The sequence below is a fragment of the Peromyscus maniculatus genome, chromosome 11, assembly GCF_049852395.1.
Source record: "Peromyscus maniculatus bairdii isolate BWxNUB_F1_BW_parent chromosome 11, HU_Pman_BW_mat_3.1, whole genome shotgun sequence".
NCBI classification, from domain to species: domain Eukaryota; kingdom Metazoa; phylum Chordata; class Mammalia; order Rodentia; family Cricetidae; genus Peromyscus; species Peromyscus maniculatus.
Genome location: NC_134862.1, coordinates 29,603,961 through 29,628,933, shown reverse-complemented (window position 1 = coordinate 29,628,933; position 24,973 = coordinate 29,603,961). Strand labels below are relative to the sequence as shown.

Genomic DNA, 24,973 nt, shown 5'->3' with positions numbered 1-24,973 from the left:
ATTGCCCCATGACAGGCATCACCTGTTTCTTGTTTCGGGAAGTAAAGGTAAGCTTTATAGCAGCGTTTGGGAAAAAAAACAAACAATGTTTTGAGCTGAAAAAGCAGAGTTTTTTGGGCAGCTTTTTGAAAGTTTTTGTCCCAGTCTATCTGCTTTTTCTCCAGGTCTGCTTGCCTATGCCCGCTTCATTTTTACAAACTACATTTCCCAAGCTGCCTTTTGGATCCAGGTGCAACCAATGGCGGGTGCGGCATTCCTGGTTCCTGTTTACACATCTGTGTTTGTACTGAAATCAGTATTTTGCTTTTTTGCCATGGAAGATTTTTGAGTAAAGATTAAGCTTTTCACCTGGCACTGTTCCCTGAGTGGGCATACACTCAGGTGCTTTTAGTGCCAGAAGCAAAAACACCTTGGGGCTTGCTCCTACCTTGCTGGGTCAGTGAAAGAAGATGAAAGTACTGGAAATAAAAGTTCCCCAGCCCCTCCAAAAAAGTAGCTTTAGCCTAGTGGTGGTGGTGCAAGCCTTTAATCCCAGCACTCGGGAGGCAGAGGCAGGCAGATCTCTGTGAGGTCCAGGCCAGCCTAGTCTACAGAGTGATTTCCAGAAAGGCGCAAAGCTGCACAGAGTAACCCTGTATCAAAAAAAAAAGAAAAAAAAAAGTTTTTTCAGCCTTTTCAGAGAGATTACCTCCAGGGTAGATTTTTATCTGCCTCCCCCAGATACAGAGTTCCTGCTCAGGCTCTGCTGACTGCTTTCTGTTCTGGGGGTAAGGACTTGCATCCCCATTTCTGTATGGTCAAACTTTGCTTCTGCTTTTTCCATGCTGCCATTGCAGCTAGGAGCTTAGACCCTGCTTTTTTTGCTGCAGGGAGGATCTCATAGCCTCCATGCTTCTTCCACGCCAGCAGCCCCTCACTGGGTCCCACACTGCTTCTGCTGCGGCTCCATCCTGGGGGCAGGCTCCCTCTGCTCGGTGGAAAACGGGCATAGCCTCTGGCCACGGGATTCTGGCTGCTGTTTTTCTAATACTGACTTGAAGGGGAGATTGCACTGGCAGAGAGCATTTGCTATGTTTCAAGAGGTTTTTTGTTTTTTCTAGGGTAATTATAGGTGATTTTTCCATTCTGATAGATGTTATTTCCAGGTAAATCTAATTTTTTTCCTTACAGAAAGAAAAAAAAAATCTGAAATGAAAAGACCTGAAGAGCTTTCAGAGGTTTTGTTTTTGATTTTATTTATTTATTTATCTATTTATTTATTTATTGTTTGTTTGTTTTTTTTTTTTTTTTTTTTTGGTTTTTCGAGACAGGGTTTCTCTGTGTAGCTTTGCGCCTTTCCTGGAGCTCACTTGGTAGCCCAGGCTGGCCTCGAACTCACAGAGATCCGCCTGGCTCTGCCTCCCGAGTGCTGGGATTAAAGGCGTGCGCCACCAACGCCCGGCTCTGTTTGTTTTTTTTTTTTTTTTTTTTTTTTTTTTTTTCACAAATTCCCCAAGGCCACAGGGTGACATTTATTGTAAAAGCACATGGGGTGAGGCTTGAACCAGGTGGGGCAGGGTCTAGGAGGCCGAGTCAGAGGCCTCTGAGCTGTCTTTGACATCTGTGCTCTCTGTGGTCTCACTGACCTCGCTGAGGTCCTTGCTGTCCCCACCACTATCCTCAGCAGCCAGGCCCTTCTCACGACAGGCCTCTCCCGAGCTCAGAAGCATGTTGCCTTTGCTCTCCGCCTTGTTCTCCATGGCCGCCAGCACCATGTGCCTGCCCTTTTCCTTCAGCTCCAGGTGCCGTCTCAGCTGCCGCCGGGAGCCCAGAGGGAAGCGGGTGGAAAGAGACAGGGCCTAAGTCTCCAGACAGGAGACAAGAGCCAGGCCCTGGGGCTGGCTCATCAGCCATCTGTGTAAGGTCCCGCTTCATTGCATATGCATCTTCCCCATCTGCATAGTATTTGGGCTCCACTTCACTGATCTGAAAGTTGAGAGTGTTGGAATAGAGATGCAGGGCAGCCCGGTTACTGCAGGGGAATAAGGCACTTCTGAGCTTCACAAACTTGGCCAGGCAGGTTGGCAGGCCATATCCAGGTCCTACCTTTCCCAGTCCTCCTTTCCCACTAATGCTACTTCCCATCTTCTTCTGAAGGTAGTAAACCCCAGAGCCCCTATCAATCGGGTACCTCTTCCTCCCCACTCCCCAACATTGCCCTTTCCCCCAGCTTGGCTTCCACCTCTTTCTGACATGCAGGGAGACATATTTGGCATTGAAGTTCTCTATCATGGCTCGAGAGGCCTGGTCCATCAGCTTCTGAGCAAGGCCAAGGCGCCGGTGGGAACGCTTCACAGCCAGTGAGGTGATATGTCCATGGGGTACATCATCTGGATCCTCTTCCATTTTGGCCAAGACGTACCCCACAATCTTCCCATTCTCATCCTCAGCAATGTAAGAGAGCTGGGGCCACGACAGGCCGTGGTAGAAGTAGTACTTCATCTGGTAGTTCTCCGGCAGGCAGAGCAGGTTGCAGTGCTGCATGTTCATCAGGTCCTCGGGCCTAGCATTGCGGATGTTCATCACGGCGGCGGAGCTCGCGGGTCCTCGTGGGTTGTGAACGCGCACGCTCAGCGGCCACTCAGAAGCACGGCACGGACGTTAGGGCTGTTTGTTTGTTTTTTGAGACAGGATTTCTCCACATACTTTTGGTGCCTGACCTGGATCTTGCTCTGTAGCCTAGGCTGGCTTCAATCTCACAGAGATCCGCCTGGCTCTGCCTCCTGAGGGCTGAGATTAAAGGCGTGTGCCACCACTGCCTGGCATTGTTTTGTTTTGTCTTTTAGAGAGTAATTGTTAAGTGTTTCCTAAAAATTTTGTTCCCCAAACTTGGCTTCATGGCCAAGAGGAAACTGAGTCTGATGGTGCAATGTTATCATACAGTGGCACTGTCAGCAGAGTGAAGGGTTTTATTTCACCTGCATTCGCCTCTGGGAAAATTCTTCCCTTACACTCAAGGTTTGCATCTAAGCTGTCCACAGGCCAAAAGCTTCCACAGGAATCTTTTTCTGCCTTTTTTCTTTAATAGTGTTTTCTTCATGGCTATGATTCTTTCCCAGAAGTCTGCGTTCATAGTCCTATAGTTGGAAAAATTAAGGATATAGCTCCTCTGTCTTGTTGCTATTTACCCTAAGTTTTTTCTACACTATATTCTTATATTCTGCCTTACTCTAAGCTATATTCTTATATTCTGCCTTACTCTAAGCTTCTTCCTACCCAATATTCCTAGTTCTACTCTTATTCTAAATTTCTTCTTACCCAATTCCTACACCTAATCCTATATTTTTACTTTTTATAGATAGAAATTAAGAGAGAGAGAGAGAGAGAGGGAGGGAGGGAGGGAGGGAGGGAGGGAGGGAGGGAGGGATTCACTGCAGCCTCACTTTTCACTTTGGCATTTCTTTCAGCTGCCTTACTTTACCTATACTGCCCAAAATAGAATACCCCTGTCTTCATTATACTACAAAACTGGACATGCCCACTGCTTCCTATGGCACCCCAACCCCCTTTCACCAAGTCCCTGGTCCCTGTTCCTGGTACCATCTGTTGGGGGGCTTACCCATTTCTATGTGGGAGGCCCCCTTTCACTTTTTCCCCAGGGTACTCTTCAGGTGGGAGGTATCAGAAATATTTAGATAGAACAATAGAGGGGAGAGAAACAGAAACACAGGATAGCCTCAAGAGGGCCGGGATCAGTATCTACTGGCCCCTTCTGTCTCTTCTAAAGGCTTTTTATAGGAATGCCAAGGGGTGGAGCAAAAGACCTCACCCTAGCATAGCCAAGTGCAGACCCTTTCCAGTTACCTGGTAGCCACACATGTGGTCAAGCAATCCTCTAATGTAGCCCTGCTGGGTAAAACAAGCTCAGATCTCACTAGGAAACCTTTGTGGGCCTCCATAGTTATTGTGGTAACAATATAAAATAACAAAAATACCATAATAATAGCCTGCAGGAGCCATTTTCAGTCCAGAGTTTTTCATCTTCATATTTATTACTTTTTCTATGAACAGTTTCCCTTAAAAGGTATTGACATATGAAGCTTTATTCTAAACCAAGTCATTGCTATATAAACAATGGCCATTGTAGTAGAAAAGGACAAAAAGTTATGCAAGGTTAAAAAACAAAGTGCATGGTGTGGTAGTGCACACCTTTAATCCTAACACTTGAGAGGAGGCAGAGGCAGGTGAATCTCTGTGATTTTCATGGCCAGCCAGGGCTTCTTTTTTTTTTTTTTTTTTGGTTTTTTTTCGAGACAGGGTTTCTCTGTGCAGTTTTGCGCCTTTCCTGGAACTCACTTGGTAGACCAGGCTGGCCTCGAACTCACAGAGATCCGCCTGCCTCTGCCTCCCGAGTGCTGGGACTAAAGGCGTGCGCCACCACCGCCCGGCTCAGCCAGGGCTTCTTAGTGAGACCCTGTTTCACAAAGACAAGGGCGAAAAAAGAATGTACAGCCTATTAAAGATGGTTTCGTATTATTTTTCTTGCAGAAACATGATCAGGGGCAAGTTCTGTTGGATATAGTCTTCAAGCATCTTGATTTGACTGAGAGAGACTATTTTGGTTTACAGTTGGCTGACGATTCCACAGATAACCCAGTAAGTTCAAGCAGTTGCCTTTCATTTCCTTGTAGTTTTTTTCTCTGTTCATTATATAAAGCCCTTTCTTATTTAGTGAGTTTTAACATCTTTAATTGAATAATTAGACTCAATTCCTTTGCCTGTTATGCTTGTTGTTTTAACATATCAGAATCTGTTCCTTTAAGGTATGTATAACTATAAGTCAACTTGTAAGTGTAGTATTAGTTTTATTGTGTCTCAGAGAACTAAAAAGTAAGACTAAGGCCTCTTGATCTAAAGAGAGAAAAAAAACCTTTAGATCAGCAGCTCTCAACCTGTGGGTCATGACCCCTTTGACAAGCTTCTGTCTCCAAAAATATTTACATTAAGATTCAAAACAGTAGCAAAATTACAGTTCAGAAATAGCAACAAAAATAACTTTATGGCTGTGGGTCACTACAGCATGAGGAACTGTATTAAGAGATTGCAGCATTGAATAGGTTGAGAACCACTGCTTTAGGTGTATATACATTTACTAAATTGAAATTGGAGTTGTTCAGTGATATTTCAGCTGTTGATGGATATTCTCTCAAAAGTCTTAATTTCTTACTGTAAATTGTTGAATTAAGAATATTTTATAAAGACACTTCTTACACAAGATACTCCATTTCAAAGCTGTGCAAATCCTCAATCTTAAGCTCCTTAGGTTTCTACCTACTTTTTAGTACTCCTGGTCATGGTTCTTCTGGTTAGAAACATTGGGTCAGAGAAATAGAGGATAAGACATGATGAATCATAGAGATGCTTTCTTTGACAATTAAGCATTATAAATTGCACTAAAGAAATATACTATTATGAACATAGCTGAAAGATACACTAACATATCTTAGTAGTTAGACTTGTGGTTAGACTATGACCGACTTAACAGAAACAGTCTATCCTTTTGATTAATGTAGTAGAGTTCTGTTTCTTTTCTTTCTCTGTTGAAACACAAAGTGTTTGTTATGTAGCCCACGTTGGCCTTATACTCAGTCCTCAGCCTCCCAGTGTAGAGATACAGGTGTGTACTACCACACTGGGTCAGGAGTATATTTTGCAAGAAATACTTGTACTATTTAGAAAATTTGTAGATTGAAGACCAGAGTTCTCTGAATCTGTGTTTTACTATTCTATTTATGGCGCTGGAAAGATGGCTCAGCTAGCTTAGTCCTCTTGCAGAGGATCTGGATTTGGTTTCCAGCACCAGCTCTGCAAACTCCTGTAACTCTAGTTCTAGGCGATCTGATACCCTTTTCTGGCCTGTATGGGTTCCTGTACACATAATACACAAACTCATGTGGGCAAACACAAAAATACATAAATAAATTCCAAATTCCATTATAAGGCTGTTTTAATAGAATGGTTATAGAATTTTAAATCCTAAAAGAGGCTTTGGAAATTTTCCAGCATAACACTCATATTTTTAGAAGTCATTAGTTGAATCTACGGAGTTAAAGCCCGAGTTACTTCTGACACTAATAAAACCAAGAATTTGTTTCTCCTAATTCCCTGTACTCATTTTTTACATGGAACTATTATTTCTACTACTGAGCTTTATATTTAAATATTCAGAAAGAGCTATCTATTGCCAGAATCTTTTCAAGGAAGAGACTTGAGTTCAGTTCTTATATTGTCCCACTATTAATTGGTATGTGTGCATGTGTGTTGCATGCATGCGAATGTGTGGGTGTGCAGGACAGAGCAGGAGATGTCTTTCTCTCTCATTCTGTACTTTGTTTTAAGATAGGATTTCTCACTGAACTGGAAACTTACTGTTGAGGCTAGGCTGGCTTACCAGCAAGCTTTCAGGATCTCTTTCTCCATCCTCTTAATGGGTTACAGGCAGAAGCTGCCATGCCTAACTTGTATGGCCTCATGCTTGCACAGCAAGCACCCTTGCCTACTGAGCCATCTCCCCAGCCTTTCTGATTGTCAATGTAAAGTTATCTGAAGGGTTTGAGGGTAATTTATATATTAAAAGAAAGGTTCAGAAATGATCTGAATGTAGATTTACAGTCTACGTGTACAGCTGGCTAAGTGAGATCGCTTTCACAGTTCTGCATGTATCCCATAGGCTCCCCATTAGTCACTGAACTCTTAAAACTGGTATTGTAACATTATTACAATGTTTTGCGCCAATTTTATAAACTTTACAGTACAATATGTGTTCCTTTTCTGAGACAAACCAAAGATATATTTCTCAAGGTTCTGCTGCTATCAGCAGTGTTGATGGAGGATTTTTTATACATTTGTAATAGATAGAAATAAACCTGAAAAAAAAGAAGAAAAAAAAAGTGGTGGAGGAAAAGGTGAACACTGCAAGAATACTCAAAAGGGCTGAGAGTTGCAAACGCCAAGATTGGCTTTGCATAGTAAATGGAATAGAACAGCTCTGAACTATAGCTTACTTTTCCTGGTTTGGTCTGACAGAATGATTGAATGCTTTTGTACAAAAATCAGAGCCTTAAAAACAAGGATTTGGTGAGATTGTAAAATGGTGTGCCACTTTGGCAAAACAGTCTGGTGGTTGGTCAAAATGCAAAACATTGTTACTCTGTTACTCAATAATTCTACCCTTAGGAATATAACCTCAAACTACTGAAAATGTGCACCTATGAAACATGTACATGAAGGTTTACAGCAGTGTGTTGCTAATAGTAAAAAAGTTAAAACAACTCAAATAGCTATCAAATACTGGAGAGAAATAAAATGTGGCTTATTCATACAATAGAATATTATTAAGACATAAAAATGAATGAGAAACTGACAAATTAAATGACTTTGGTGAACCTTCATAATTTCATTTGTAGATCTTTCCATTTCTAATTTATAAATACATTTGGGGTTATAAATTATAAATGTACTGCCTCCTGTCAACATTGTGTACTTCTATTTGATGATTTCTGTGTCAAATATTATATGGAAATGTTTCCAAGTATTTTCTGTATTAACTGTGAATGAATAGAACAAAATAAATTGCCTGTGATGGAAAAAAAAAAAAAGAAAGAAAGGAATAGAGTAACATTTATGAAGCTTGCATTGTGGTTAATCAACTGTTTTACATAATATCTCTTTTAGTTTTTACTATGATTAAAAAGAATCATTTAATTTTTAAGTGAAAAATAAATGCTTACAAGGCAGGCAGTAGGGGTGCACACCTTTAATCCCAGCACTCAGGCAAAGGTTGGTGGATCTCTGTGAGTTCAAGGCTAGCCTGGTCTACAGAGCTAGTTACAGGACAGCCAGAGCTACAGAGAAACCCTGTCTCGAAAACCCAAAATAAATACATACATACATACATACATACATACATACATACTACCTTATTCCTTTGTATAAATCCCAGAGCACCCAATTAATTAAGTCATAATCTTTTATCTTTATAAGCTCTTATTCTAGTAATTTGTTTCATTATTCCTAGTGTGCACTTTTATTTTTTTCCTGTCCAGTCTTTATTCTTTTGTTTGTTCATTTTTTTTTTTGTTCATTATTGCATGGCGAGGGATCACTAGGACAGTGCTGAATAGCAGTGATAGGGAGGTAACCTTGTCTTCCTCCCCATGAAGAAAGTATTGAATATTTCATTATCAATTATGCTATGAGCCCTAGATGCTTTTTTTAAAAACTAAATACGCATAATTGAAGCACCATTTATATAGAATAAAATTTAGTATCTATCATGAAAAACCATAAGAAATAGTACCCTTTTACTCTGAAAAAGAGTATTTGCTAAACACTGGCTGATATGCATTAGGAAACTGAAAGGCTAGTATATATCCACTGGAATCACTGAATTAAATATTCCTAATCAGCATGCTGGTGCAGATAAGAATTTCTAGGTGGTGGACTCAGCTACTTGAGAAACTGAGTTAGCTCATAGCTTCAGGGAACTACAGGGATACTGAAAGAGTTCAAGGCCAACCTTGATGAGATCCTATTCCAATATAAAAGTATAGAAAGGCTTGGGAATATAGTTCAGTGGTAATGCACTTGCCTAGCACATATAAAGCCTTCGATTCAATCCTTAAAACTACAGCATAGACAGATTGATGATTAATGATGGTTCTTATTTTTTTTAATTTTTTAAATTCATTTTACATACCAACCACAGATTCCCCTCTCATCCCTCCTCTCGCTCCTCTCCCCCCAGCCTCTCCCCCCTCGACCCACCCCCATCCACTCCTTCAAAAGGGTAAGGCCTCCCATTGGGAGTCAGCAAAGCCTGGTATATTTAGTTGAGGAAGGACCCACACACACACACAATCAAGGCCGAGCAAGACGTCTCATCATCGGTAATGCGCTCCAAAAAGCCAGCTCATGGACCAGGTATAGATCCTTATCCCACTTCCCGGGACCCCTTAAACAGACCAAGCTACACAACTGTCTCCCGTATGCAAGGGGCCTAGTCTGGTCCCATGCAGATTCCACAGCTGCTGGTCTAAAGTTCGTGAGTTCTTGTGAGCTTGGTTCAGTTGTCTCTGTAGATTTCCCCATCATGATCTTGACACCCCTTGATTCTCTTTGACTGGACTCCTGGAGCTTGGCCTGGTGCTTGGTTGTGGGTGTCTGCATCTGTTTCCATCAGTTACTGGATGAAGGCTCTATGATGACAGGGTATTCACCAATCTGATTCCTGGGTAGGCCATGTCAGGAACCCTCTCCACTATTGCTAGTAGTCTAATCTGGGGTCGTCTTTGAGAATTCCTGGGAAATTCCCTAGCACCCTTTACCCCGTAATGTCTCCCTCTATCCAGATATCTCTTTTCTTGCTCTCTCACTCCTTCGCTCCCACAGCTCGATTATCCCATTCCCCCATGTTTTCATCCCTTATACCCTCCCCTCTGTCACTCCACCCTCCATCCCCAGCTTACTCATGGAGAGCTTATCTGTTTCCCCTTCCCAGGGTAATCCATGCGTTCCTCTTAGGGTCCTCCTTGTTTCCTAGCTTCTCTGGAGCTGTGACTTGTAGTCTGGTTATCCTTTGTTTTACATATAGTATCCACTTATGAGTGAGTACATACCATATTTGTCTTTCTGAGGCTGGGTTACCTCACTTAGGATGATATTTTCTAGTTCCATTCACTTGCCTGCAAATTTCATAATGCCATTGTTTTTTACAGCTGAGTTATACTCCATTGTGTAATATGTACCACATTTTCTTTATCCATTCTTTGGTTGAGGGGCATCTAGGTTGTTTCCAGGTTCTGGCTATTACGAATAATGCTGCTAGGAATATAGTTGAGCCAAGTGTTCTTGTGGTATGATTGAGCATCCCTTGGGTGCTCAAGAGTGGTATCATTGGGTCTTGAGGTAGATTGATTTCCACTTTTCTGAGAAGTTGCCATACTGATTTCCAAAGTGGCTATGCAAGTTTGCACTCCAACCAACAGTGAAGGAGTATTCCCAAGCTCCACATCCTTCCCAACATAAGCTGTCATCAGTGTTTTTAATTTTAGCCATTCTGACAGGTGTAAGATGCTAACTCAGAGTTGTTTTGATTTGCATTTCCCTGCTGACTAAGGATGTTGAGCAATTTCTTAAATGTCTTTCGGCCATGTTGAGAATTCTCTGTTTAGATCTGTAGCCCATTCTTTTAATTGGATTGTTTGGTATTTTGATGTCTAGTTTCTTGAGTTCTTTATATATCTTGGAAATCAGTCCTCTGTCAAATGTGGGGTTGATGAAGATCTTTTCCCATTCTGTAGGCTGCCATTTTTGTCTTATTGACAGTATCCTTTGCCTTATAGAAGGTTCTCAGTTTTAGGAGGTCCCATTTATTAATTGTTGCTCTCAGTGTCTGTGCTACTGGTTTATATTTAGGAAGTAGTCTCCTGTGCCAATGCTTTCTAGGCTATTTCCTGCTTTCTCTTCTATCAGGTTCAGTGTAACTGGATTTGTGTTGAGGTCTTTGATCCACTTGGCCTTGAGTTTTGTGCATGGTGACTGATATGGATCTATTTGTAGCCTTCTACATGTTGACATCCAGCTATGCCAGCACCGTTTGTTGAAGATGCTTTCTTTTTTCCACTGTACAGTTTTGGCTTCTTTGTCAAAAGTCAGGTGTTCATAGGTATGTGGATTAATGTCCAAGAGTCTTCAATTTGATTCCATTGGTCCACATGTCGGTTTTTATGCCAATACCAAGCTGTTTTTATTACTGTAGCTCTATAGTAGAACTTGAGATCAAGAATGGTGATGCTTCCTGAAGTTGCTTTATTGTGAAGGATTGTTTTAGATATCCTAGGTTTTCTATTTTTTCTGTATGTAGTTGAATATTGTTCTTTCACGTTCTGTGAAGAATTGTGTTGGGATTTTGATGGGGATTGCATTGAACCTGTAGATTGCTTTTGGTAAGATTGCCATTTTTATTATGTTGGTCAAACACATCCATGAGCATGGAAGATCTTTCCATATTTTGATATCTTCAATTTCTTTCTTCAAGGACTTAAAGTTCTTGTCATACAGGTCTTTCACTTGTTTGCTTAGTGTTATTTACCTCAAGGTAGTGTATATTATTTGTGGCTATTGTAAAGGGTGATGTTTCTCTGACTTCTTTCTCAGCCCTTTTATCATTTGTATATAGGAGGGCTACTGATTTTTTTTTTTTTTTTAGTTAATCTGTATTCTGCCACATTACTGAAGGTGTTTATCAGTTGAAGGAATTCCCTGGTAGAATTTTTGGGGTCACTTATGTATACTATCATATCATGTGCAAATAGTGAAAGTTTGACTTTTTCTTTCTAATTTATATCCTCTTGATCTCCTTTTTTTTTTTTTTTTATTTTTTTTTATTTTTTGAGACAGGGTTTCTCTGTGTAGCTTTGCACTTTTCCTGCATCACGCTCTGTAGTCCAGGCTGGCCTTGAACTCACAAAGATCCACCAGCCTCTGCCTCCCAAGTGCTGGGATTAAAGGCGTGCGCCACCACTGCCTGGCTAATAAATTTTCTTTCTTTCTTTCTTTCTTTCTTTCTTTCTTTCTTTCTTTCTTTCTTTCTTTCTTTCTTTCTTTCTTTCTTTCTTTCTTTCTTTCTTTCTTCTTTCTTTCTTTCTCTCTCTCTCTCTCTCTCTCTCTCTCTCTCTCTCTCCCTCCCTCCCTCCCTCCCTCCTTCTCTCTCTCTCTCTCTCTCTCTCTCTCTCTCTTTCTTTTTCCTGATTTTAGTGGAAAAGCTTTGAGTTTTTCTCCATTTAATTTGATGGTGGCCGTCGGCTTGCTGTAAATTGCCTTTATGTTCCTTGTATTCCTGATTTCTCTAAGACCTTTATCAGGAAGGGGTGTTGGATTTTGTCAAAGGCTTTTTCAGTATCTAATAAGATGATAATGAGGTTTTTTTTTCCTTTCAGTTTGTTTATATGGTGTATTACATTGACAGATTTTCGTATGTTGAACCATCCCTGCATCTCTGGGATGAAGCCTACTTGATCATGGTAGATGATTTTTTTTTTAAATGTGTTCTTAGATTCGGTTTGCCAGGATTTCATTGAGTATTTTTGCATCAATGTTCGTGAGGGAGATTGGTCTATACTTTTCTTTCTTTGTTGCATCTTTGTGTGATTTGGTTATCAGTGTAACTATAGCCTTATTTTAAAAAAAGTGACAATGTTCCTTCTGTTTTTATTATGTGAAACAATTTGAGAAGTATTGGTATTAGCTCTTTTTTAAAATTATGGTGAAATTCTGCACTGAAACCATCTAGTCCTGGGATTTGTTGGTTGAGAGACTTTTAATGACTGCTTCTATTTCCATTGGGGTCATTGGTCTTTTAAATTACTTATCTGGTCTTGATTTAATTTGGGTATGTGGTACCTCTCCAGAAAATTGTCCATTTTTGTGGAGTGCAGGGTTTTGAAGTATGACCTGATGATTCTCTGGATTTCCTCATTGTCTGTTGTTATGTCTCCCTTTTCATTTCTGATTTAGTAAATTTGGATGTTCTCTCTCTGCCTTTTGGTTAATTTGGATAAGGGTTTGTCTATCTTTACTTTCTTTAAGGGATTTACTGATTTCTTCCAATTTTTTGTTTGTCTTTTCCTTGATTTCCTTAAGGGAATTTTTCATTTCCTCTTTAAAGGCCTCTATCATCTTCATAAAGTCATTTTTTAAGGTCATTTTCTTCTGCCTCTTCTAAGTTGGGATGTTTAGGTCTTACTGTAGTAGAACCAGTAGGTTCTGGTGGTGGCATATTGCTCTTTATGTTGCTAAATGTATTCTTGCACTGGCATCTACCCATCTCTTCCCCCAGTCGGTGCAGATGGTGTCTGTGTCTCAGGGAGCTGCTATTGGTCCATTCGGTGCTGGTGGTGTTTGTGTCTTAGGGAGCTCTTGGTACAGTTAGAGCTCTCGGTGTTTCAATCAGAGCTGGCCGAGTCTGTGTCTCAGGGACCAGCTGTGGTCTCCAGGGATGGGTGGGTTTGGGGAACAGAGTGGAGTGTGTAGATTACAAGGTCCTATGGGGGTGTAGTGGTGGTCAGGCCTGCCAGTAGAAGTCTTCCCTGCTGTCCTGCAACTGGGACTGCAGTTGGTGGGGTATGGGAGCACGGATTGTGCCTCTAGGCCTAAGACCGGTGACCGGCTGGGCAGACAGTGACTCACCTTTTGATTCAGTTGGAGCTGGCAGAGTCTTTGTCTCAGAGAGCAACTGCAATCTAGGCTGCTGGGTGGGCTTGGGGAACAGAATGGGACTTGTATTACAGAGTCCGAATGGGTGGGGGGAGTCAGGCGTGCCTGCAGGAGTCTTTGACTAATGATTATTATTAACAATACAATACAAACGATACTTTCTTGTAAACAGTCGTTTGCTTTTATAGTTTCAGCATACAGGATGCCAAGGAAGAAGGACTGTGAACACTTTTTGTGTGTATGTGTATATGAGTACAAGTGTGCCACAGCATAGTGGTGGCATTCAGAGAACAACTTGGCCGTAGTTAGTTCTCTCTTTCCACTATTTGGGTCCCAGGGATCTAACTTAGGTGGTCAGGTTTGTTGGTGCCTTTATTTACCAAGCCATTTTGCTGGTGCCCTACTCAGTTTTTAAAGTTTCCAGCTGTTTGTTTTTTGCTGTTGTTGGTGGAGTGCTCTTGGGTCTTTCTATACATGTGTATTTCATCTTTCAGCAAGAATTGGGGTGACTTGTATGTCTGTGCTTCTTTGAACCTTAGCTTTTCACCTATTTCTCCTGTCAGCTTTAGTTATCTAAGATTCTGCCTTCCTGTCTTCTGACATCTCAAGCATGTTGTCTGTATGATAAACAATTAGAGCTTGCTTACCCTTGTGCTAAAAACTAGAAAATTGTGAATCTCACCCACTGTAATTTTTCTCTTTTTCAACCCCAAGACTGGTACAATTTGTTTCTTTACAGATTGCTCTTCCAAATATAAAATATGGTTTATTTACTTCGGTAAATCTATCTCATAGTGTTGACTCCCCTCAAATGTCTTCTGTTTTCAACGGCTTCTTTTTCCACTTTTGGAAAAAGTCACATGGTACACCTGTGCTGGTATGTGCATACCACTAACTCAATTTTAAGAATTCCTTAGAAAGGGGAAATCTAAGGAGGATTAGTAGAAAAATCAAACCAGAGGAATACCTCCAGAAAGTAGGGAGAAGAAAGAGGATAAAGATACTATTTGAAGAAGTTAATGGCTAAAAGCTTCCCAAATTTGAAGAAACATCTGAATGGTTACAAACTGTTGGCAAACAAAGAGAATCTTGAAAGAAGTGAGAAAAAAAAAATGTCTCAACAGGTATAGAGGATCCTCAACTTAGTGAGAGATTTTTTAATAGAAAACTTGCAAGCCAGAGGCAATGGAATAATATAGTTAAAATACTGGAAGAAAGGCTGGGCGGTGGTGGCGCACGCCTTTAATCCCAGCACTCGGGAGGCAGAGGCAGGCGGATCTCTGTGAGTTCAAGGCCAGCCTGGGCTACCAAGTGAGTTCCAGGAAAGGCCCAAAGCTACACAGAGAAACCCTGTCTCGAAAAACCAAAACCAAAAAAAAAAAAAAAAAAAAAAAAAAAAAAAAAAAAAAAAAAAATACTGGAAGAAAACTGCAGTGAACCGACAGATTCTCAATCTAGCAAAATTACTTCAAATGTGAGGGAGTTCAGTATGGCACCTGTTGTCTTAGCACTTGGAGACTGAGACAGGAGGGTTGGGAGGTAACACCAGGCTGACCCCTTAGTGAGTGTGGTGGTTTGAATAGGAATGACCTCCATAGACTCATGTGTTTGAATACTTGAGTGTTTAAACTCTAGTCCAAAGGGAGTAGAACTATTAGGAGATATGGCCTTGTTGGAGTTAGGTGTGGCTTTGTTGGAGGACGTGTGTCACTAGGGAGTGAGCTTTGAGGGCTCGGAAGCTCAAACCAGCTCTGCCTGCTGCACACGGATCAGGGTGCAGAACTGTCAGCTCTTCTCCAGCACCATGTCTGCCTGCACACCACCACACTTCCTGCCATGATGGTAATGGACTAAACCTCTGAACTGTAAGCCAACCCCAGTTAAATGTTTTCCTTTATAAGAGTTGCCTTGGTTGTGATGTCTCTTCACAGCAATAGAACACTAAGACATCGAGATTCAGTTTCACTAAACAAAATAAGGTGCCAGAGGTGGAGGTTAAGGTATAAACAAAATAAGGTGACAGAGGTGGAGGTTAAGGTATTCTCCGATAAATTACAACCAAGGGAGTGCGTTACCACTAGATTTACCTCAAATGCTTATGGCAGGTCCTTCAAGTTGAAATGAAAAGGTGCTAGACAGTACAGCAGAGCTACAGTAAAAGTTTCCCCACTGCATTCATTACTTTTGTATTGCTGTGACAAAATGCCTAGCGGAACACTGAAGAAAACACTTGTTTCAGCTTCCAGTTCCCGAGATGTTGTTCATCAAAACATGGAGGAGCTAGTCGAGCAGAGCAGTTCACATTGTGGTGAACCAGAGACTAGATAAACATGGACACTAGCTGTTACAACCTGTGGCAGCTTCTTAATCCCCCACCAACTATTTGGAGTCAAACTATATATTTTGTCTTTTCTCCAAGATAGAAAGTATTCACAAAAAATCTTACAGAGAATTTCAAATAAAAATAAGTGTTTAACAAATGGGCACCAACATTTGAGGGAAGTCAACACTACAAAATAGATTTACCCAAGTGAACAAACAATATTATACAGGGAAGAGCAATCTGTAAAGATACACAAATAATACCAGTCTTGGGTTTAAGGAGAGGAATTGGATTTTTACATATCTTGACACATTAATAAGTCTACAATAAATATTAAAATAAAACATCTTTTGGGCTTCGAGACTGCTTTAGTTGGTAAAGTGCTTGCCATGCATAATGAAGTCTAGAGTTTGATATTACAGAAACCATATAAAAAGCTGAGCACAGCAGTACATATTTATAATCCCAACAGCAAGGAAGCAGAAACAGGAAGAGCCCTGTGACTTACTAGCCTTGTTTCAATAAATAAACAACGAGTGAGTCAATGAATGAATGAATGAATGAATGGGTCAGCAGGATTGCTCAGTTGAGTAAAGGTGCTTAATGCTGTACCCGATGACTGAAGTTTGATCCCTGGGACCCACATGGTAGAAAGAGAGAACTGATTCCTGCAATAGTCCTTTGACCTCCATGGTATATTTATGTGCTGCCAATAAAATGCAATTTTTTTAAAGTAAAATATTGAATTATTGAGGAAGACACCCAACATTGATTTCTGCCCTCCACATGTACCCACACACAGTAGTACTCACTAGCTAAGATAGAGTAGATGCTGTGGAAAGCTGATGTTTTCAACATAGCAGCAATAATATCAAGTATAATCAGACAGTCACATAATCTTTGTCTAGTGGAAGTTCTTACAGAAAATGAGCATATATTGCCCAAATTGGGGCACTTCACATCCCTGTGAGAGACCCAGTCTCAAAAAAAAAAAAAAACAAAAAACAAAAAAAAACGGTGAATGGCTCCTGAGGAGCAACATCCCAGATTATTCTCTAGCCTTCACATACATACACACTCATGTGCACGCATACATGCTCATGCATGTTCACAGGTATGCCCACGTACTTGTGAGCATGTTTGTACATTTGTATACACAGATGTGCACATAAAGTAAAATAGAATTTATAGTACTTGTTTTCAAAATGTACCCAAGGCTTGTACACATTTCTACACAAAATCGTGTGCTTAGATGTTTATAGCACTATTATTTGAAAGAGCAGACTAACTTAACCATTCAAAAGCGTCACATCTATGGATTGTAATATTAATCGAACAGCAATAAAAAGCAGTTTTCATTGATTAGTTTTAGTTGTCAACTTGATACAATCTAGAATCACCTGGGAAAGGAATCCCAGTGAGGGACTGTCTGAGTTGGCCTCTGGGCATGTCTGTGTGATTTTCTTGAGTATGTTGATTGATATGGGGAGGAAGGACCTAAAAGTAGGTGGCATCATTCCCCAGGTTTGGGTCCTGGACAGTACTAAAAGGAGAAAGTGAGCAAAGTGCAAGCATGTTCGCGTTATTTTATTGCTCTTTGCTCTTGACCATTAACGTGATGTAAATAGCTAGCTGCTTCAAGCTCCTGTAGCTGTGACCTCCCTTTTAGAGCGGACTTCAAGAGTGGACATAGAGCTAGGAGCTACAACAAACCCTTCCTTCTCTAAGTTGCTCTTGTCAGGGTATTCTATCACAAAAATAAGAAATGAGACTAAGACACAAGGACATAATGTTCATTCATTAGGGTGGCATTCATTTTAAAAAGCTTATGTTGTTGGGTACAGAGGTATGGTGGCACATGCCTGTACTTCTAGCACTCTGGAAGCTCTGGCAGGAGGTTTATAAAGTTCAAAGTCAACATTAGCTCTTAACTACTGAAACCAGTCTCAAAAGCAGAGCCCAACATACATTTATTTTGAATTTCTTTAATTGTGGTCAAGATGAACTATCTTTATATATTTAAATGCCATTTATTCCTTAGTTGTGAACTTAGTGTCCATTGCCTATTTTTTCTATTAATATTGGTCTTTTTTCTTATTGATGTATAAGATTTCCTTGTGGGTTGATTTGTTTGTTGAATTTTTTGTTTCTTTTCGTTTTTTACATTTACTTACTATGTGTGTTTGTGTGGTGGTTTGCAACTGTGCCACAGCACATGTGTGGAGACCAGAGGGCAACTTTTGAGACTCAAGTCTTCTTCCACCACGTTAGTGGTGGGGATTAAATTCGGGTCATCAGACTTGGCTGGAAGTGCCATTCCCACTGAGCCATCTCGCCAGCCCATTCTAGTTTTTGATGGTTCATTTACTTCCTGGATTTAATGATCTTTCGTATTTTTAACTGTGAATGCTGTCATTTAACAGCCAGTACTACATGTTACCATTGTTCCACCTTCCTGGCTTTAACCAAGAACCTAAGTCCTGTCTCACTGACGTCGTTCATGAGTGCATGTGTTCAGTTTCTCAGTGCTCACTATAACATTATTTCTAAGCTATGTCAGCCTCACACATTTATTTAATTAAGTATTTGTGCTTCTTATATCAGAGTATTTTAGTTCAAAGAACTGAACAAGGAAATCAGGCTTTGGGACAAAGTGTTTTATTTTGTCTTGCTCGGGGAACATCAAGGCAGGAGCCTGAAGAGGAACCCTGAAGGAAATTTGCTCACTGGGTTGCTCCTAGGCCCATGCTTGACTGCCTTGCTAATGCAGCCCAGGCTCGCCTGCCTAGCGGTGCTACTACCCTCTTATCACCAGCCATCAGAGCAATACAGTTTCTGATCGGATTCTTTTTCTACCTAACCCTTTTCCAAATGCAGTCTTCAAGTGGAACAGATATATAATAACCAATATGCTAGTTCCTCGGGGGAAAAAGAAATCTCTCTTCTTTATTTTTCAGAGGTGGCTGGATCCAAACAAACCAATAAGGAAGCAGCTAAAGAGTGAGCATGCTATTTACTTGCTATTTTGCAAATATGCCTTATAAAGATGATGGACTAATGTAATCTGATTAATTAGAGCTGTTTTTGTTAATTTTAGGAGGATCTCCTTACAGTTTGAACTTTAGAGTCAAATTCTTTGTAAGTGACCCTAACAAGTTACAAGAAGAGTATACAAGGTGGGTTTATGGAACTGTTTCTTTTGAAAACATTGGCAAAGATCTAATATGAAAAAAATGAAATTAACTAGGCAAAAATAAATGACCATGCTGAAAACTTGAACTTCTAATTTAGCATACTGAAAAGTTTATAAATTGTCCCAATGCAACTCTTTCCTCCCCGTTTGAATGACTGGAAGAACTTTCAGGAGCTGGACACCCAGAGCCACCTCATCCAGCCACTAACAGCACTACTGAAAGTAAACAGGGAATGAGATGGCATTGGAGTGTATCCAAGGCATGTTGCATAGTAAGAGTTTCTGGTGTATATATTTTTTCATGCAAAAGCATATTCTAGTTTTTTTCCTCTCTCTTTTTGTTGAGGAGAATGCAAAATTCCATATATGTATGTATGTATGTATGTATATGTGTATGTATGTACAGCCATCCTGTGAAGAATGTGTTTTTATCTTTAAGTCCAAAGAAAACACCCTGGATTTTATAACGGATGTTGTAGGAATAAAGCACATTCGGGCCTCTACATGCCCACCTGACTGCCTATTCTAAATCTCAGCACATCACTTCTACTTCAGAAAGTACTCACAAAGGACGTATAGGAGCCTTTCAGCAGTGTCCTTGAGAATCAGGTAAAATGTTTAGGGTAGAAATAAGAGAAGTAGTGACAGTCATTTGGTGAAATGCAGAATTAGTAATGTAAATGAAAAGAATTAGAATACATACCTTCTATACACTTCTCAGACATAAGACTATGGGTGAGTGGCTATCAGAATTTAGTGATGTTGATAGAATGGAGCAGCAGAAAAATAAAGCAATTAAATTTGTTCACAGTGCCATTCCTCGGTTTCTGTGGAGTTTGCAATAGTAAACCAAGCTTAATAAAAAAGAAAAGAAAAGAAAAGTCATAGTTTTTGAGAGTCTTTTCTGTTTGCTGATGTTGCTCTTTTGATAATGAGAAGACACTGGAGTACAGATGCCATATTAGGCAGCTGGAATATTTGCAATAGTAATAGAATCTAAGCTATTTTTTTTTTTTGAAAAACAAAATTGTGTCTAATTTACCATCATAGCTCTTAGGTTTTGTTGTTGCTTTTCCTCCCTTTAAAATCATACTTTATTTTAGGTATCAAAATACAATTTTCATACTAAATTTAGCAAATATGTTGTTGATGTTAAATATTTAAAATAATCTTTTATGATTATAAAATATCTCAAGCTACTAAAAGTTTTCCATGAACTCCAAGGAAATTAGCCAGAATTAATTAGCAATTTGAATTATAAAGCAGTATAAATATTCTAAGGTGAAGGTTCTAGGTAATCAGACTTTTAATATATAAGAAACACAATTCAAACATCAATTTTAAATTAGATTCTTAGCATTTTTATTGTTTATGATGTTTGTTAATATAAACAATTAAAATACTGTCAGTTATATTGTATTAGTTACTTCTCTTGTTGCTTTGATTAAATACTTGACAAGAAGCAACTTAAGGGAAGAAGGTTCATTTTGACCTGGCGCTTAGGATTGATTACAGCCCATCATAGCAGAGTAGGCCTGGCAGCAGGAGCAGGAAGCCGCTGGTGTTATCGTGGCTGTAGTCAGAAAGCAGAGAGGAAGGGGCCTGCCCTGTGACTCACTTCTAGCAAGGCTCCATACCTTCCACAGCAGCACCACCGGCTAGCTGGGGACCAAGTGTTCAAACACCTGAGCTATGGGGACATTTCACAGTCGGACAGCAGCCGGGTTCAATGTTTAATTCACACAGAAAACTGCATTTACTAACTGTGTGTTTATGTGTGTTACTAGCATGTACTGGAAACAATGAGGGTATGTTTCACTGATAATTGAGTCAACTTGAAGAGAGTTAACTTGTGCTCAAGCTATCAGTGCAGGAGATTATCTGTTTTCATTAGAAATAATGTTTAATTTCAAAGATCTTTGTGCCTTATCAGTATTGTAGTTGGTAAATTGTGGTACATGACTACATTTTATTTAATCATCGTAATTATACAAAAGTGATTCTCTACCCTGATTAGCAATTTATAATCATTTGGGAGAGCTTTAAAACATAGTAGTTGTCTATAACCCTAGATACTCTGATGTAATGTGACTCAGACAGCACCTGAGTAAAGACGTGTATAGTTCCTCAGGTAACTCTAGTATTATAGCAAGGGATCAGGGCTAAGAAGTGCATTCATGTGCGGCTGAAGAAGACGGCTCAGTGTTAAGAGCACATGCTGTTCTTGCCGGGACCCTACCTTGGTTCCCAGTACCACGTCCGGTGCTTCACAACTGCTTGTGACTCCACGTCCAGGCCATCTAGGGCACTCTTGGGGCCTCTGTGGGCACATGGACTCATGTGCACATACCCATACACTGATACAAGCGCATAGAGACAGTGGTTTCCAATTTTGTTTTTATGGATTGTCTGTGGGTGCAGTGTTTGTCTCCGTGTCTGTGTGTGTTTCTTGTGCTTTCTTTCTTTTTATTTTGTGTATGTTTGGATGTTTGTTTTGTCATATTCTGGTTTGTGTGTTTGTTTTTATATTATTATTATTGTTGTTGTTATTTAGATGCCTGTTTTCTAACAAGAGAGAGAGGAGAGGATCTGGGAGGAGTTGGGGGGAGGGGAAACCATAATCAGAATATATTGTATGAAAATATTCTATTTAAAAAAAGTAAAAGAAAGAAATAATTTACTGTGATGATCCTGATTAGTATGCCCTCAGCCACAGCTGCTCACTCTTCAGGAGTACTTTAGATTTCACAAAAAAAAGAAGTTTGCTATACCTGCTTGCTTTGAGATAACATTTTGAATTAGTGGGAAGAAAAACAGTGGCATCAAAATCTTCCATTGTGATAAATATACTTCAATATTGGCAAGTATCAGCATCATTAGAATTGAATTTTTTAAACTCCTAAAACATGTACTCCTAGCAAGTAATCTTATTTCCCTTTTACAAATGTAGAAACTAAGATTTGCCCAAATTTTAGAAATTTACCTCAAATAATAGGCTGCATTAGAACTTGAATTCTGGTTTTTACTAATAATTCCCTTTTTTGTTAATTGAATATAGAAATGATCTTTGATGAGTAAGTATTATTTGTGTAGGATTTTACAATTATAACAAGGGCATATATTACCTTTAACTCACAAGTATAAAACTGTTTTTGTACCAAAGACCTTTTAGATTTTTTTTCTTCTTCTTTTTAGTGATATTAGGCCTTGTACATGGGAAGCATGTGCTCTGCCATTGACTTATGCCACCAGTTTCATCTTTAATTTATGAAACCAAGTAGATCTGATAAAATTGTACTGTCTTGAATTAAGTAAATAACATTTATGTTTTGAGTTTTGACTTTTTAAAAGTTGAAGTTCTTAGACTCCCTGGTTAATGTTTGAAATCATGAAATTTATTATTATGCCAATATTATTCAGCACAGGTGGTTTTGTCCACATATTGACTAGCTTACCCACTGTCAGGGACAGAAGGACAGTGCCATTTTGTAAGCAGCCTCAGCAGCATGTCACAACATACTATTGTTCGTGTTGGAAGAAGCTGGTCATGTAACCACTCTAATACAAGAGCAATAGTAGGAGAAGGAATTTGGGTATTCTGATGAAAGTGTTTCTTCTTGCACAGATCAAATCTCAGACTGTTGCTCCCAAGTCTTCTCCCTGGCAGCAGAGATCTTAGAAGTCTTGAGTAGTTTTATAATAGAAAGAAGACATTCAAAATACAAAGTTCCATATATTGATGGATTTTAAAAACTTGTAGTCAAGTCACAAAAGCCTATTTGTGGTGTTTTTTTGCTAATGTGTACATATGCTGACTTTCTATGTGCTAATGTGTAGATTACAAAAGGAAATACTTTAATATTTAATTTTGTTAATGTAAATATGGAGTATATAAGAACTCAAATTGATGATTCTAGTAAATATCTTTCTCTTTTTAAGGTATCAGTATTTTTTGCAAATTAAGCAAGACATTCTTACTGGAAGGTGAGCTATTTTTAAGGTTTTTTTAATAGTATAAAAATACTTTAAATTCTATATTAAGTAATTTATGATTGATTGCTGTAACAAATTTAAAAAATGGTTATATGTAGTACTAGTTCCTTTTATCAGACTTTTTAGGGGGCTTCTTTTGTTTGTCTGAGACATTGTCTTATGTAGCCTGGGCTGGTCTCAAACTGGCAGTCATCTCAAATTCATGAGCCCAGCTTAATTAATTTAATTGTGGCTACAATTAATGCATATAGAAACATATGTAAACTACAGCGCATTTGAAATGATATTTATCCTTGGGTTCTGTATTTTCTTTTTTGTCTTACTAGATTGTCCTGTCCTTATAATACTGCTGCCCTTTTAGCTTCATTTGCTGTTCAGTGTAAGTATTAACTTACTTTTAAGTCAAGTAGCATATGGTTTTGTAGTCTGTATTGATAATATATTGCCTTTAATGCAGGAGTCCTTTAGATGTATAGAACGTAGAAACTACTGAGGAAATGCAGTGAAATGGCCAATTGGGTAGCAGTTTACTTTGATTCTTGAAACATTTTTTTATGATATTGAGACCCACAAGAATTTATTGCAACTTATTTAATGTGGTTACATTAAAATCATATATTCTTCTCAAAAATATATACAAATTAATGGCATTGCTGACTTAGTATAATTAAAATATTTATTAAAGCATGATATTTTCTTTTTCTTATTAGCTGAACTTGGAGACTACAATCAGTCAGAAAACTTGCCAGGCTACCTCTCAGATTATTCTTTCATTCCTAATCAACCTCAAGATTTTGAAAAAGAAGTTGCAAAGTTACATCAGCAGCACATGTAAGCATTTATTTAATTTTCTGCTTATTTGATAAGCTTTATTGACAATCTTTCTAGAAAGAGAAATGTTGTATATCATTTTTAATTTTATTGTTTTATTTACTTAATATAAAAGTTTGTTATATAACATAGAAAAATATTATGTAGGTGATTTATACTAAAAACATTTCAACATTTCATTGCTTATTTCACAAAATATATGAACCTTGCTTTCATTTAACAGCCATAAATTATATGTAGACAGAGTTTATTTGCTTATACGTAGCATTGTCAGTTCTTTAAGAAAGAATTTTAGGTGGCTGGAGAGATGGCTCAACAGCTAATTGTGCTTGTTGCTCTTACAAAGGACCCAAGTTTCATTCCCAGCACCCAGATCAGGTGACTCACAACTGTATGTAACTCCAGCTCCAAGGGATCTTGATGCCCTCTTTGGCCTCTATGGATACCCATAGTCAATGTACATACCCACCCATAAGTACACATACATGTAATTAAAAATAAAATAAAACTTTAATTTTAAAAAAGAAAATTCTAGAGTAATGTATGCATAATATATGGAGCAATTGACTTGATAATTGTCTTAGCTTTTAGGTTTTTGAAGGATGTTGATTGTGTTTGGTAATGACTGAGGAGGAGAAAAGTAACAACCCAATGCCGTCCTTTAAAGGCAGCTGACTTGTTTTAGTCACATTAGTGTTCAACTTTGAGTTTATTTTAGTCCAATATCTTGTGACATTTTTAAAAGATTTATTTATGACTTTATGTGTGTTTATTTATGAGTGTTCTGCCTGCATGTATGTGTATGGACCACATGCCTTCCTGGTACCCACAGAGGACAGACATGAGCATCAGAATCCCTGGGGCTGGTTGTGAGCTACCATGTAGGGAATTGAATCTGGCTCATCTTGAAGAGCAAGTGCTCGTAACTGCTGAGCCAACTCTGTAGCTCCTTGTGACATTTTTTCAAGAAGACCATTTTTGGGTTTTTGTTGTTGTTGTTTTTTGAGACAGGGTCTCTCAGCAGAGCCCTGACTGTCCTGGAATTTACCATGCATACTAGGTTGGCCTCATACTCAGAGATCCACCTAACTCTGTCTTCTAAGGGCTGGGATTAAAGCGTGCTCCATCACTGCCTGTCTTTAAGAGTTGTTTTTGGGAGGTGGTGGAGCATGCCTTTAATCCCAGCAATTAGGAGGCAGAGACTGGCGGATCTCTGTGAGTTCGAGGCCAGCCTGGTCTACAGAATGAGTTCCAGGACAGCCAGGGCTACAACAGAGAAACCCTGTCTCAAAACAACAAAAACAACAAACCAAAAAAATGTTCCTTTTTTTTTTGTTGTTGTTGTTGTTGTTGGCTCAAGTTTTGCTCTAACATGTGAT

The 24,973-nt window shown here is 39.2% G+C and overlaps 2 protein-coding genes across 12 annotated transcripts in view; one reads left to right on the top strand and one right to left on the bottom strand.

The window, feature by feature from the left end:
* Ptpn4 (protein tyrosine phosphatase non-receptor type 4) overlaps nucleotides 1-24,973 on the top strand; it is a 196,340-nt gene that overhangs the window by 71,080 nt on the left and 100,287 nt on the right. For 5 of the 11 annotated variants that reach the window (XM_042257998.2, XM_076547235.1, XM_076547239.1 and 2 more), the window contains exons 3-8: nucleotides 4,528-4,635; nucleotides 18,535-18,577; nucleotides 18,675-18,753; nucleotides 22,710-22,754; nucleotides 23,090-23,142; nucleotides 23,474-23,594. In XM_042257998.2, coding sequence (XP_042113932.1) covers nucleotides 4,528-4,635; nucleotides 18,535-18,577; nucleotides 18,675-18,753; nucleotides 22,710-22,754; nucleotides 23,090-23,142; nucleotides 23,474-23,594 — 449 coding nt within the window. Of the gene's footprint in view, nucleotides 1-4,527; nucleotides 4,636-18,534; nucleotides 18,578-18,653; nucleotides 18,754-22,709; nucleotides 22,755-23,089; nucleotides 23,143-23,473; nucleotides 23,595-24,973 lie in introns of all 11 variants that reach the window. The other 6 variants (XM_042257996.2, XM_076547242.1, XM_076547237.1 and 3 more) reach the window with 3 other exon arrangements.
* Nucleotides 1,488-2,640, bottom strand: LOC143267766 (N-alpha-acetyltransferase 10-like). Its single transcript, XM_076547243.1, has 3 exons — nucleotides 2,222-2,640; nucleotides 1,879-2,011; nucleotides 1,488-1,793 (listed from the first exon to the last, which is right to left on the bottom strand). The coding sequence occupies exons 1-3, from the start codon at nucleotides 2,560-2,562 to the stop codon at nucleotides 1,560-1,562; spliced, it is 708 nt and encodes a 235-aa protein (XP_076403358.1). The 5' UTR covers nucleotides 2,563-2,640; the 3' UTR covers nucleotides 1,488-1,559.